Genomic DNA, 14,311 nt, shown 5'->3' with positions numbered 1-14,311 from the left:
TTGGCCAGGCCACCTTCCATGTGGGCAGCTGGGTTGGAATGGGGTTTGGAGGGCTTTGGTGTGAACACTGCTTCTGCCATTGCTAGGCATGAGAGTTGGGGCCAGTCGCTTCCTCCTCTGGGCCTTGGTGTCTTTATAACATGAAGAGGTCAAACTAGCTAGTCCCTGGTACCCTTAGGTTCTGATCCAGTGATGAATTAGTTAATGGATGAAAAAGCATGCTCATCCTTGGCTGGTCTCCTCCAGCAGGAGACCCCAGTAAGGATTTTTCTTCACAGTTCTAGTCCTCAGCCTGTGGGTGGACTGGCTGGGTTTGTGTAAGGCTCAGTTTGACCTCTGAATGAGATCAGAAAATGCATTGATTTTCACACCAGTAGGGAGTGTGGGAGGGGAATTCAGGGTGAGTGAGGCATAGGTCATGACTGAGTGGGATACTAGTCGTGTGATCCTGAGTAAGTCACTAAACCACACTCTGCCTCAGTCAGTTTCTTTAACTGTAAAATGAGAATCCCAAGGTGGTTGTCAGGATTAAATGAGATAATAAATGTAAAGCGCTTTGCAGACCCGCAAGTGTTGTGCACATTTTCAGATTTGCACATGAGGTAGCCTTTTACCAAAGGCCAGAGGTAAAAGATGGAGTGGCCCGCACAGAGAACAGTAGAGGATTCATTTGCCTGGAGCGAGCACGCAGGAAATAAAGACAGTCTAGTGGGAGGTGGGGAATGGACTCCCCTGGCCGGGAGTCCAAGGCTCCTCAGCTGGAGTCTTGACGGTCCTGCTAAGACCTTGAGCCGGGGCCAGGCCGTGTCCCATGCCTGGTCCTCAGTTCTCTCGTGTACAAAATGATGGTGTTAAGCTAGGCAACCTCCTAAGCCCCTCCCATCTCCAAAGTTCTGCAATTGGGAGGACAAGCCCCAAAACTCGTTATTATTAATATCTCCCGATGACATCATGTATCCTGGCTGGGATCCATTTAACAAGGCCTGTCGGCCAAGAAGTCTTTATAATGCCGCAGGGGCTTAGTAACGGGCCAGTTTTTTAGATGGCAAGCAGTTTTGTTTTCTGGAGACCTTCGGGTTTGGGGGGTCTTTGGTTCGTGGCTGGCACAAGACCCTTCAGTCGAGGTGGTCAGGTTCCTCCTGACAGCAGCTTCAGCAGCCTCATTGACAGCCAGCCAAAGGCAGTGTGGGACAGTGGACAGTGGACAGACCACCAGACTTGGAGTGGGGAATCCACCAATCCACAAGTATTTATTAAGCCCCTACTATGTGCTGGGCATGGGGCTGCTTAGCTTTACAAATATTATCTCAGCAATCTCATTACTACAATAATTGATGTTCACTGGGAAGGCCGGAAAGATATCCCCAGCCTCTGATTGGAAAGTAGAGCATGGGGAGCAGGAGGAGACAGAAGGTGGAAAGATGGGCCCCCCTTCAAAAAAAACCACAACTCATTTACTTTGCAATTCTCCGTGTGTTTTAAAACGGGTACATTTTTGTCTCCTAAAAATTTCAGCTACTCGAGGGCAAGGGCCACTTCATGTGTGTCCTGGGTTCTCCAGCACCTAGTCTAGTGCCTAGTACATCCTAGGTGCTTAATAAATGCTTATTGGTTGATACATTTGGTCAGAATGAAGGCGAGACACTGGCAGTCATCACTGATCCGTCGGAGCCGTTTATCTCTGAAAATATCAGTGCCTGAACCTTCCTCCCTTTCCCTTAGATGGGAAGGAGACCTGGGCATGATTCAGGAACATTTTGCTCCCTCAGATCTATTTTGCCTCCCAAAGGCAGATCTTTTTTTTTTTTTTAATCTTGCAAAATCTGCCGTTTATGACTGGTCTGTGAGGGATGGAGCTGGTTTCCATCTTGGTTACGACCAGACTCACATCCAAAAAGCAAAATGAATACCCAGACTCCCAAGTAGGAATTACTGCTCCTTCCTGAACACGTGGAGTCGGGGATGGGGGCTGTGGCGGCATAGAGACCATGTGACCGTGGGTGTCCTTGCACCGGGAGAGGGGGTGGCTGGGTGTCTGATCTGATGCATCATTGATGAGCTTCATTGTCTTGCCTTCGTTCTGGTCAGACGTGTCAATCAACAAGAGTCCAACCAGTGGCTCATGGGAATTGGGCAGAAGTAAACCCTAGAAGAGGGATGACAAGGACAGCATCTCGGGTGTGGTCGTGGCATGGAATTGTGTGGACTGGCAGCACAGCCAAGGACGTCCGTCCCTTGGGGAGTCCGCCAGGCCCCAGGGCAGTGTTTAGAGGGCGGGCTATTGGTTGTCCTGTTAGATCTTCCCAAGAGCCCTGGGAGGGAGATGCTCTTATCCGTCTTTGAGGGTAACGTGGTGCAAGATTTGAACTCTGTCCACCACACTGCCCATCTGCCCAGGAGGTGAGGCTTCAAAGATGCCGCGATTTGGGGTCTGAGGTTAGGTGGGATTGTATTCCAGGCCAGTACAGAGGGACAGAGAATGGCTGAGGAAAGGCAAGGGGTTAGTGTGGCCAGATTCCCGGGTGTTATGCTGGAAAAGCAGAGAGTCCCAACTGGGAAGGGCGTTACCTGCCAAGCGGCACGTTCAGGTAAGCAGTCATTGGGAGTTAAGTGGGGTGGGGTAGGTGCCAGGGGGGGCACAGTCAGACCTGCTTTAGGAAAATCACGAAGTCAAAAAGGGAACAGTCAGTGAATGTGTGTTCTGTCAGGAGAGAGAACATGTCTATACCGATTATAAGGATATACGGAATAAATACAAAATAAAGAGGAGGTGGTCAGGAAGGGAGGCTCTGGAAAAGCATAAGAGGAGGATTCTGGCAGAGGCAAGGCCAAGCTGCAAAGAGCTCCAGGTGAGGGCTCCATCCCCTCTCATCTCCCCCTTCTCATCTTCCCCTCCCCCTCTCATCTCTCCCTCATTCTTCCTCTCACTTTGCTCCCCCTTCTCTCATTCCTTCTTCCTCATTCTCCGGTTCTCTCCCCGCCCCCCCATTCATTCTCATTCGCTTTCTTGCTCTTGCTCCCCCATCCCTTACTCTTTTTTCCCTCTCCCCTTTTTCTGTCCCGGGGGCCCCGCCATCCTCTCCAGCCTGATTCTTTACTGCCCACTCCATGCCTCGAGATTATGTTGCAGAAGGCATCTCCGGAGTGGGCGTGTGTCGCGGCGGCTCCCAGTGTTGAAAGGAGAACGTTCGGACCCGTTACGGTGTGATTCTCGTTTCACGGGTGTTTGATGTAGTATTTGCATCAGGAAAGGCGCTCAGCTCCCTTCGCTGGCGGCCCATCCAAACTTTGTAGAGCGCCTAGGGTTGGGGAGTGAGGGTGGGGGGCCGGAAGCCCCCGGAAAAGCTGCCCCGAGGGGCCCCAGAAGCCCTAATCCGCCTCCAGTGAAAGCTGCAGTTACGCCTCGAGTGACGGCAAGAGGCTCCTCCTTCTGACGCCCGTAACAGTATCGAGATCACAAGTAACACTGTAGGTGTTTCGGAACCCACGTTGTAGAGGATTTCCATAACGTCTGTTTATAGGACCATGAAAATGATGCGAGATTCTCGTTACAGACAGATGACGTGTTGGACGTTTCAATGTGGGATCCCCCTCTGTCAGGTTCTTCACCTTGTAGACCCGGTAAACATACACACCCCTTCTCAGAATAACGTTTTCAAATGCATAAAGCAGAATACATCTTTGTATTCTACAGCAGATCAAAGGAAATTAATTATATTCAAATGCAGTTATCAAAGTATTTTTAAAAACCAAGCTCACAGATCCCAGGTCAACACTTTAGAAAAGACTTCGCTTCCCCCTTGTTATTATTAATCAATCAATGAATCTGCAGCCTTTTATTTAAGCATCAGCCATGTGTCAGGCACTGAGGAGAAAAAGAAATGACTGAATTAGGCCCTGCCCTCATGCAGCTTACCTTCTAATGCGAGAGACAGCGTACATATATACATATAAATATATACAGAATCTAAAAATGGATACAAGGTCACTGGGGCGGGGGGTCTCCTGCCACAGGGAGGACCAGGAAAGGCTTCATGAATGAAGATGAGGCATCTGCTGAGTCTTTGATGGCCACTTCTTGGGAACTTTAAGGTCATGAAGGAAGATCATGGAATAATCAGATTCAGAGCTGACCTTAGGAGTTATCTAGTCCAACGCCTTCATTTCATAACCCACAGAGGCAGTGACTTTCCCATGGTCTCCTGTAGGTAACAAGGATCGTGGCCACTGTTCGAACCAAAGTCTTCTGACTCTGAGTCAGGGCCTATATTGTGATGCCTTAATGATTTGCTGTTGTTTTAGAGTTGTTTCAGTCATTTCTGACTCTTCATGACCCGCTTTGGGATTTTCTTGGCACGTATACCAGAGTGATTGGCAATTTCCTTCTCCGGCTCATTTTACAGATGAGGAAACTGAGGCAAACAGGGTTAAGTGACTTGCCCAGGGTCACCCAGCTACTAAGTGTCTGAGGCCAGATTTACACTCTTGAAAATGAGTCTTTCTGACTCCAGGCCTGGTATTGTGCAATGTGGCACCGTGTAGCCGCTGCCTTAATAATTGCCAAGCAAATATCTAAGCAGAGAGGATCTAGTACCCTCTGGTTTTGCATCTGTCCATCGCTGTATAGTGTACCTGAAAGGGAAGTAGCCTCTTTGTTGTAACAGGTGTATAGGGTTTCTGCCCCATGTGTGGCATCTCAAGCATTTCACACAGGGTGTGTGGATGCTTACTCTCTGGGCTGGGTTACTCTAACTTGTACTCACACTGGCAGGTCTGCAGTCACACTCAGACTCTTTCAGGGACCTAAGGGTAACATGATTTGGGGGGAAGTACACTTCCTTTACTTATCCCCTTAACCCTTGTGACCCTACCAGAGTGTTTCTGTTTATATAAACCCAGCTGCTTGTAGTGATGACATATTGAGATCTTCACTGTATCCTTTTCCTCAGCAGTAAGACAAAAAAAACAAGTAAGTCGAATATCAGAATTATTCCTATAAGGCCAATCAAGGAATAGTAAATAGATTTGCATAAGCCTGGGTCACACTGTCCCACTAGATATTCAGCATCTATGGGGGAGGGCAGAAACACTTACATGAACCTAACTCACAATTTTGGAATGATAAACTTCAGTGTTTTCTTTCTTTCTCAGGAACTGTCCCTAAAAATTCCTTGAGGAATATAGCTTTTGTGTTGAAAATTGCTTCCACTGCTAAGTTGAACTGATTCTTGCTGTGTTTGACTAACATCCCGCTTTTTTGCAGTAAAAAATGACTGAAATTTTCTGAGTCAAGGAGTCCCACTTGAACAATGCATACTTTTCAGTCGACGTTTGTTAAATTCATTTTGGGAGGTTTTCGGTGCATTTGCTTTAGAAAAAGTATATCTGATGATTCCCCAAAACTTAACGACTCAGTTCACCTTCTGTTGATGTTTCAGATTCATGACTGATGCTGCTCGCCGTGAGCAAGAGTCTTTGAAGAAGAAAATTCAGCCCAAACTTTCATTGACCTTGTCCAGCTCAGTGTCTCGAGGGAATGTGTCCACTCCACCTCGCCACAGCAGTGGAAGCCTTACACCACCTGTTACCCCTCCCATCACCCCCTCCTCTTCCTTTCGCAGTAGCACACCAACAGGTAAGTCTTTATGGCTCCACTCGGACCCTGCCCTGTTGAGAGAAAGGACCCACCACCCTCTGGGTACGTGTCAGGTTGCTTCTCTCTTTCCCTAAGAAAATTGTGTGCTGCCCATCAGTTTGTTTCACACCTGCTCCATTCCATTAAATTCAGCAGACACTTATCAATTGTCTCCTGGCTAGTGCTTGGAAGACAAAGGTAAACATTACACTTTGCCTGCCCTGCCTGCCTGCCTGAACACAGGACATTGACAGAAACATAATGTAAGGCTAAGTCAGCATCGGATATTTTGGTTTTCGTGTTTATGACCAAGTCTTTTGTGGGGAGGAGTGATTCCCCATTCCTCTTGTCCTTCAGGTTACGAAAAAAGCATCAGACTTATACTCAGTTTCCTGAAAAAATCCTGAAAAATGTGGACCTCATTCTTCTCTTTTGGGGCTCCCTGTCCCTAACTCCCCTATCATAATAGCATTATTTATGGCATTTTACAGTTGTCTCATTTGACCCTCATACCAACCCTCAGAGGTAGATGCTGTTACTAGGTCCATTTTTCAGATGAAAAAACTGAGGTAGAAAGCATTTAAATGCCTTGCTTAGGGCCACCCAGCTGGGATCTAAGGCTGGATCTGAACTCAGGCCATCCTGACTCCAGGCCCAGTGCTCTGTCCGCTGTGCCACGGAGCTGCCTCATGATTCGGGAAGTCATAATATTGTTAAGATTTTAAATGAGATTTTTTTAAAGTCACGGACAAGGAACAGCGCCCATTTCTAGACACAGTTACTAACAGACTGTTTGCCAGAGTTTTTGGACTAAGATTATTTAACTGACAGACTGATTTGGCATCCAGTAGAAACAAGCTGTGTTGGCTTGGTCTACCATCCTGAGATACCAAGTTATCTTCAGTCAGTCAGTCAACCAGCAAGCATTTATTACGCACCTACCATGTGCCAGGTATTATCTTAGGTGCTACAGAAACAAATACAGAGAACAAAACTATCTCTGCTTCTTGAAGAGCTTATGTTCTAATGGGTGAGATGTTGTGATGTATACATATACATACTGAATTAGTATACAGAGAATAAATACAAAATAGCTAAATGCAAGTTAATCAGGGAGGGAAGGTACCTACTGGCAGCAGGGGGCTACAGGAGGGGCTTCAAGTAGAAGGCTGTGGTTGGGCCATGTCCTGAAGGAGGAGGGGAATCCAGTGAGATGGAGGTGAAAAGGGACTGCATTTCAGGCCTGAGGCTCAGTCAGTGCAAAGACACAGAGATGGGGCACAGAGGCATCAGTCTGACAGCATCACCAAATGCGGGAAGGAGGAAAAATTCCTTTTGTTATTCATTTATTTCTGGTGCTTGCTGAGTTCTGCCTATTAAAGTGATGATGATGACGATGATGATGATGACGATGATGGAGAAAATCATGATGATGAAGAAGAAAAGAAGATGATAATGGTGGAGGAGAAGATTATGATGAGTAAGAGGAAGAAGAAAAAAGAAGATGAGAAAGAAGGAGAAGGAGGTTAATGAAATATTTTTCAAATACATGCAGCAGTGAGCTGATGGAATTTCAGAACATTTCAGGGACAACAGACAGCTGGGGCAATATTGGTCCCACAGTGTTAAATTTAATATACACTTCTTTTTGCAAAACCCCAAGCTGTACATAAGAGACTCATGTTTCACTTATAAGCCCCTTTTTTCCCACTGGACCTGTGATTTCAGCGGTATAGATCACTCCCAGCCAGGAACTCCTCTCCCAAAGCGGATCAGCACCTTCTCTGCAAATGAAAGTCTTGGGGAGGTGGCCAGGGGCCCTGGAAGTGCACAATTCTCCAAGAGTCACATAGCCAGCCTGGGCCTGAGCTGGGGCTTCAATCCAGATGTTTTTGACTCCAAGTCCAGCTCGCTTTCTCTCTCTCCCATGTGATGCTGTCTCAGTATGTATGATCCATGTCTTCCATCCTGTTGGAATGGAAATGCTCATGTTTGATGTTTGTTGTATTTATAATTTTTTTAAGTGAAAGAAAGACTATTTGCCGGAAAAAAGGAAAAGTTTAGTAAGTTCATCATGAGGACAACAGAGCTAGAAGAAGCCCAAGTAAAGCAATAGATCAGGACTGATGGAGTGAGAAGAGGAGGAGGAGGAGAATCTGAGAGATGGAGATTGACACCATCTTGGAAAGAGTGATGCTGGTGCATCTAGGTGCAGTGAAAGCATTGAGGGTGATGGGAAGGCAAGATGAAAAGGGGAGTGCACCAAGTAAAAGCTTGCGGGCTGAGTGACATTTGTGACTCAGATTCCTGGGGAGGGGGGTTGGTCATCTTAATGGGCTTTTGACTAAGCTTTTAATGTCTGGGCAACTGCAAAAGTGCCCTTTCACAAAATCTTTCTATTTAACACACACACACACACACACACACACACACACACACACTCACATCGATTTCCCTTGGCACCTGAACTTTGACTTGCATCTCCAAAGAACTTTGTCTTGTTTTAACATTCCTATTTCATAATGTGGAGGAATATTAACAGAGAGGGCACTGCGTGCCCACCCCAAAAAAAGTGTGATTTTACCACAATTTCCGTATGATTGGCTGAGTTTTGCGTTGGCTGCATGATTGGGGGGACCATGGTGGAACAGGAATCCTGTCTCCTCTTTGCCATGTGCCCATTGCTTTGGGGCTCAAGAATTGCTGGTGAGTCTCCTTTGGATCCCTACAGTAGATGTGAACACCGTAGACAATGAGGACGATGTGCCAGAGGGTACAGCTCTGTCTCAGTGAGATTGTGCTCACAAACGTGAACGTGAGAACTCAGAAGGAAGCTTGACAGCCATCTAGAAAGGTTCCTGCATTATACTGATGAGGAAGCTGAGGCCCAGACCAGGTAATTCACTGAGACTTTGCAGCGTCTTGGAATTAACCTTCCAAAGGGCTGAGAACATGGACCTCCCTCCTCTGGACTCTGAATGCATAAAATTGTATAGTCTACATCAGACAACAAAACAAAAATGAGAAGACTCATGGACTGAATATGCACTTTTAATTAGAAAGGCAACAAATTAATTAACCTAAAACAAGCATACAAGAAGAGATACTAAAAATTAGAGAAGAAATGGATAAACTGGAAGCCAACAATATTCAAGGATAAAATTAAAAGCTGGTTCTTTGAAAAGATTAATAAAATTGATAAACCTTTAGCCAAATCTGATTAAAAAAGAAGAGCGCAAAAAATAAAATCAACAAAGTAGCAATGAGCAAGGCGAAATCGCATCAGATCTAAAAGAAATAAAAAAGAATAATCAGAACCTATTAGAGGCTAATAAAACTAAGAACACAAAAATATAAATTATCCGACTAACAGAAGACCAAATAGACATCTTACATAAATAACACAATCTCAGAAAAGGGAATAGAATTAGCTGTAAAGGAACGACCAAAGGAAAAACACCTGGTCTTGATGGATTCCCAGGAGAATTCCATCAGATCTTTCAAAGAGATGGCTCAGTGGATAGAACATTTAGCCCAGAGTCAGGAAGGTCTGGGTTCATAATCCGGTCACAAACGCTTACTAGCCAGTGTGATCTTGGGCAAGTCACCTGTGCCTTGGTTTCCTCGTGTATCAAATGAGGGTGATGACGTACCTACCTTGCAAATTGTCGTGAGAATCAGATGAGATAATGTTTGTGAAGTGCTTAGCGCCTGACACATAGTAGGCTCTTTAGAAATGTTCATTTCCTTCTCCTTCCCTACCCATACTTACACAAGTTGTTCTCTAAAATTGGGAGAAAAAGCACTTGATCAGATTCATTTTATGAGACACATAGAGCCCCCATACCCGAGCCAGAGAACGATAAAGCACCAGAGAAGTATGCAGAGTGATGTCATTAATGAATCATGGATCTAAAATTTTTTAATAAAATCTTGTCAAACAGTGATTCGTCCGAGAAATCATTCGTTTTGACCGAGTTGGATTTATACCAGGGCCATAAGGATGATTCAACATTAGGAAAACAGTCAACATAATTAATCATATTAAAAAATCAAAAACAGCACAATTATCTCAAGAGATGCAGAAAAAGCTTTTGACAGAGTACAGCACCCATGTATGCTAAAACCCCTACGAAGTATAGACATGGAGAGATGATTTTTAAATGACATAAAAAGTATCTAAAACCAAAAACAAGCATCATATGCAATGAAGATAAACTAGACGGGAGCAAAGCAAGGCTACCCAACTCTCCCTACTAATTTTTGATAAGAGTTCTAGAAATTTTAGCAGTACTAGTAGGACAAGAGAAAGAAATAAAAGACATACATAGGGGTAAAAAGGAGACAAAATTATCCCTCCTTGCTGATAATCTTGATTAAAACCATTTACTTGGAAAATCTTAGAGAATCAGCAAAGATATTAATTGAGACAATTAACAACTTCAGCAAAATTCTAGACTACAAAATAAATCCTTAAAAATCAAGAGCATTTTTCTATATTAATGACAAATCCAAGAGCCAATAAGAGAAGGGAAATCCCCTTCCAAAAGCTACAAAATGCCTAAAATATCTGAGAAATCGGCTTCCAAAATCCTATGAAAGATTCGTAAAGACTGAGTTACAAAGTGCCCCTTTAAGGCAGAAGCAACTTAAATAGCAGGAGGAATATTCAATGCAAGTGGTTAGGTTGTGCTAAAATAATAATTCTAAATATATAATATGTAATAAAGCTAACTTCCACTTTTCATGCTATACCAATCAAATTATCCAAAAGTTACTTTATAGAACTTAATACAATAATAACAAAATTCTTTTTGAAAAATAAGCAATCAAGAGAATTGATGAAAAGAGGAAAGGATGAAGGGAAAATAGCTCTTCTAGACCTCCAACTATATTATAAAGCAGCAGTCAACAAAACAGTCTAGTATTGGTTAAAAAAATAGAGAGGTAGATCAATGGACCAGACTAGAAAAAGGAGAGTCAGAAACAATGGAAATCAGTGTAACCCAGTGTTCAGTAAACGAGAAAACATAAATTACTTGGGAAAGAACGCCCTAAAACTGCTAAAGAAACTGGAAAGCAATCTGGTGGAAACTAGGCTTAGACCATCACCTCACACCATACTCCCCAGGACATTCTAAATGGGTGCCCCACCTTAACTTTAAAGATTACTATAAAAACATCAGGAGAGAAGCACACACTGGCAGGCACAGTTGATGTATGGGTTTGCTTAGTCTTTTCTTTTTAAAATCCTTATCATAAGAGGTGGCTAACTGAGGAAATGAAGGAAGGGGTCCTTTCATTAAAAATGAAGGGGACGTTGGAACAAAACATGCCAATAAAGGTGACGTTTTTAAAATAAATTAGATAGACATTATCTGAGGTTTTTAAAAGTCCTTAATCTTTCAGTCAGGTATTTATTTATGGAAGACAGTCTTGGGCGTTGAATGGTGCTTTCTGAGAGTCTTAAGGTTGCTTCCCTCCAAAAACGTATAGTCTAGTTGGGGAAATGGTTACCCTTGCACACAACGTTAAGTTGATAGGGTTATAAAGGGGTCAATTATCATTCGAGAAACTTTAAAAATAACATTTTGAACAAATGCTAATTGTGAGACCCACACAACAAATACAGAAGGAGACAGAAAAGAGAGAACTCATTATCGTTGCCTTTCCTTAAAATGTGAATGCCCAAAGTATGAGGACCTTGGAAGGGACTCCCTTGAGGTGTTTATTATGATTATTATAAGTGACATTTCCTTCCCTTCCCCACCTTGTGTCTCCCCAGCTTCTTGACTCCCCCCAGTACCACCACCATGAACTTGGGAAATATTGGATGATAATAAACTCTGGTCTCTTTGGGCATTTATATTTCTTGACTTGTGTGCTGCCTTAAGAGGGAGAGAGCTGAGAAAACACCTTTCCGTCTTCACTAAGCCCTGCTCTGCTTGGCAGAGACTGAGTTTTGCATGCTGGAGCTTATTAGCAGGATCCAGTGTTGCTTTTATTTGTTTATTTTCTGTCTGTGCACTGGCATCCGCCAACGATGGCGGCCAGAAGGTGCCTTACAAGTGGTGTTGGCTAATTAATGGCTCCAAGGGGAGTGCTTGCTCGGCTTCTTCTCAGGGGCCCTCAAAGAGTGGCTTTTGCCCCTGTGTATCATGGGCAAAAATGAGTTATTTAGAACACTGTCTGTATTGGCCAAATGATCTGAAATTTGCATTCCTCTTTCACTTGGGAAAGGAAAAAGGTTGGGGTCATAGCCAAACAGGAGAGAGAGAGAGAGAGAGAGAGAGAGAGAGAGAGAGAGAGTGTAGACCCGAGAATTGGATGGTCTATTTATGTAAATAGACACTTCAAAAACATTGACTCCTGGCACTTAGTTCAGTGCCTGGCATATTCATTAAGCACTTAATAAATGCTTATAGATTGAATGATTAGCAGACTGATTTACCTGGGGCATAAAAAACATTCCTTCATAAGTTGAGACTTTAATTCTAGTTTCAGTGATGTTGACAAAAAAAATTAATGTGTTTTGGACGGGGGCGGGGGATTGGACTTAGGTCTGCTTCCATTGGTAATAAGGGCCTCCTCTGAAAGCTTTCAATGCCTCATTGAGGCACACAGACTGTGCTGGAGGAGGGAAGGCAAAGTCAGCTCCCATCAAGCCCAGGAACCCACCATGTGTCCATCAACCCACGCCTAGCCTGCCTAAATCAAGTCAAGTCACATCAAAAAACTTGCAATGTCAAGTTCAGAGAACAGTTTTGCTAAAATGTAGGGTATGGAGGGCCTGGAGGATTCATCAGTCACCAGCCCATTTATTAAACATACCCACTTTGTGCTGGAGATAAAAATACAATGAATAAAATAATCCCCACTCTTGAGCTTCTATCCCAGTGGATCCTAGATTGAGAGCTGGGACTTCAGAGGTCATTTAGAGCTCAACCCCCTCACTTTACACCTGGGGAAACTGAGGCCCAAGGCACTGAAATGACTGGCCTAAGGAGCCTAGGTAGTGACAAAGCCATGATTTGAACCCACGTCCTCTAGATCTGGGGCTCTTCCCACAAGTTATTGTCCTGTTCTAGATGGGGCAGTGCAGGGAGTGGCTGGAAGAGGACAGATATGCTGGGAGAGAGAGGGCAGACCTGACAAGGGATGGGCCGGTTGGGAAGGGCTCATCATCGGCACAGACCCCTCAAGGTGGGGATTACTTCTAGATGCTCTTGAGAAGGAGCTGACTTCTCCCCACTTGAAGTCTTCAGAGAAATGCTTGGGTATGTTTGGGAGGGGTAGTTTTTCCTCAGAGGGCCATCCCTTCCCACTGTTATTGTGGTTACAGAACTTCATGAAAACTTCAGCTGAGGCATGGAAGGGTGGTGGTGGTGGTTGGGGTGGTGGTTGTTGAGTCCTTCAGTCCTGTCCAACTCTTCATGACCCTGTGGACCACAGCACACCAGGCTCTACCTCCTTTTCTCCCAAAGTCTGTCCAAGCTCATGTTCACTGTTTCCACCTCACTGTCCATCTCCTCCCCTTCTCCTTTTGCCTTCAGTCTTTCCCAGCATTAGGGTCTTCGCCAGTGAGTCCCATCTTCTCCTTATGGGGCTAAAGTGTTTAAGCTTTGGCTTCCTTATTTGACCTTCTAGTGGATATCCTGAATTAATTTCTCTAAGTATTGACTGAGTTGACCTCCTTGCTGTCCAAGGAACTCTCAAACGTTTTTTCCAGCACCACAATTCAAAAACGATGATTTTTTGATACTCAGCTTTCCCCATAGTCCAACTCTCACAGCCCTACATTACTACTGGAAAAACCACAGCTTTGACTATACAGACTTTTGTCGGCAAGGTGATGTCTCTGCTTTTTAGTCTGCTGTCCAGATCTGCCGTAGCTTTCCTTCTAGGAGCAGGTGTCTTAATTTCATGGCTGCAGTCACCGTCTGTGGTGATCTTTGAGCCCAAGACTATAAAATCTGACCCTGCTCCCATTTCTTCTCCTTCTGTTTGTCAGGAAGTGGTGGGATCAGGTGCCAACATCTTAGTAGGTTTTTTTTATGTTAAGCTTCAAGCCGGTTTTTACATTCTCGTCTTTCACCTTCATCAGGAGGCTTCTTGATTCTCCTTCACTTTCTGCCAACAGATTGGTATCATCTGCGTAGCTGAGGTTGCTGAGATTTCTCCCAGGAACCTTAATTCTGGCTTTTGATGGAAGGGTTTATCTAGCGTAGGCCTCCATGGGTGAAATCAGGGATCTCTGGAGGATTGAGGTAGGAACAGCAATCCTGTGGAGTACTCCCTTAAAACACACATAAGCACACGCATGCACATGCACATACATGCACACTCATACACATACTCACACGTATGTGTACACACACGCATGTGCATACACACATGCACACATACATACACACACACACACACACACACCACTACCTTGAACAACATTATTAGGCATAGACAGAAATGAATAGAATGATAGAAATGAAGCAGTCTCTGACAACTTGGTCATCTATGTTTTCTGAGATGTGCTATCACATCAGGTAAACGCTAACAAAGGAGAGCCTGCTGTGATGGGAAAATACCGTGGATCTGAATCAAAGACCAGGCCTCGGATTCTAGGCTTTCCACTTACCGGCTGCGTGACCTACAAGTCACTTTGTGTCTTGGGAACTC

The 14,311-nt window shown here is 44.5% G+C and overlaps 1 protein-coding gene across 1 annotated transcript in view; it reads left to right on the top strand.

Moving 5' to 3' along the window:
• The window catches only part of JAZF1 (JAZF zinc finger 1), a gene marked incomplete in the record, with an annotated part of 187,776 nt that overhangs the window by 142,729 nt on the left and 30,736 nt on the right, over positions 1-14,311 (top strand). The window contains 1 exon segment of the mRNA XM_036758434.1: positions 5,439-5,635. Coding sequence (XP_036614329.1) covers positions 5,439-5,635 — 197 coding nt within the window.

This window comes from Trichosurus vulpecula, chromosome 5 (assembly GCF_011100635.1).
Source record: "Trichosurus vulpecula isolate mTriVul1 chromosome 5, mTriVul1.pri, whole genome shotgun sequence".
NCBI lineage: Eukaryota > Metazoa > Chordata > Mammalia > Diprotodontia > Phalangeridae > Trichosurus > Trichosurus vulpecula.
This window is presented reverse-complemented; position numbering and strand designations above follow the sequence as displayed.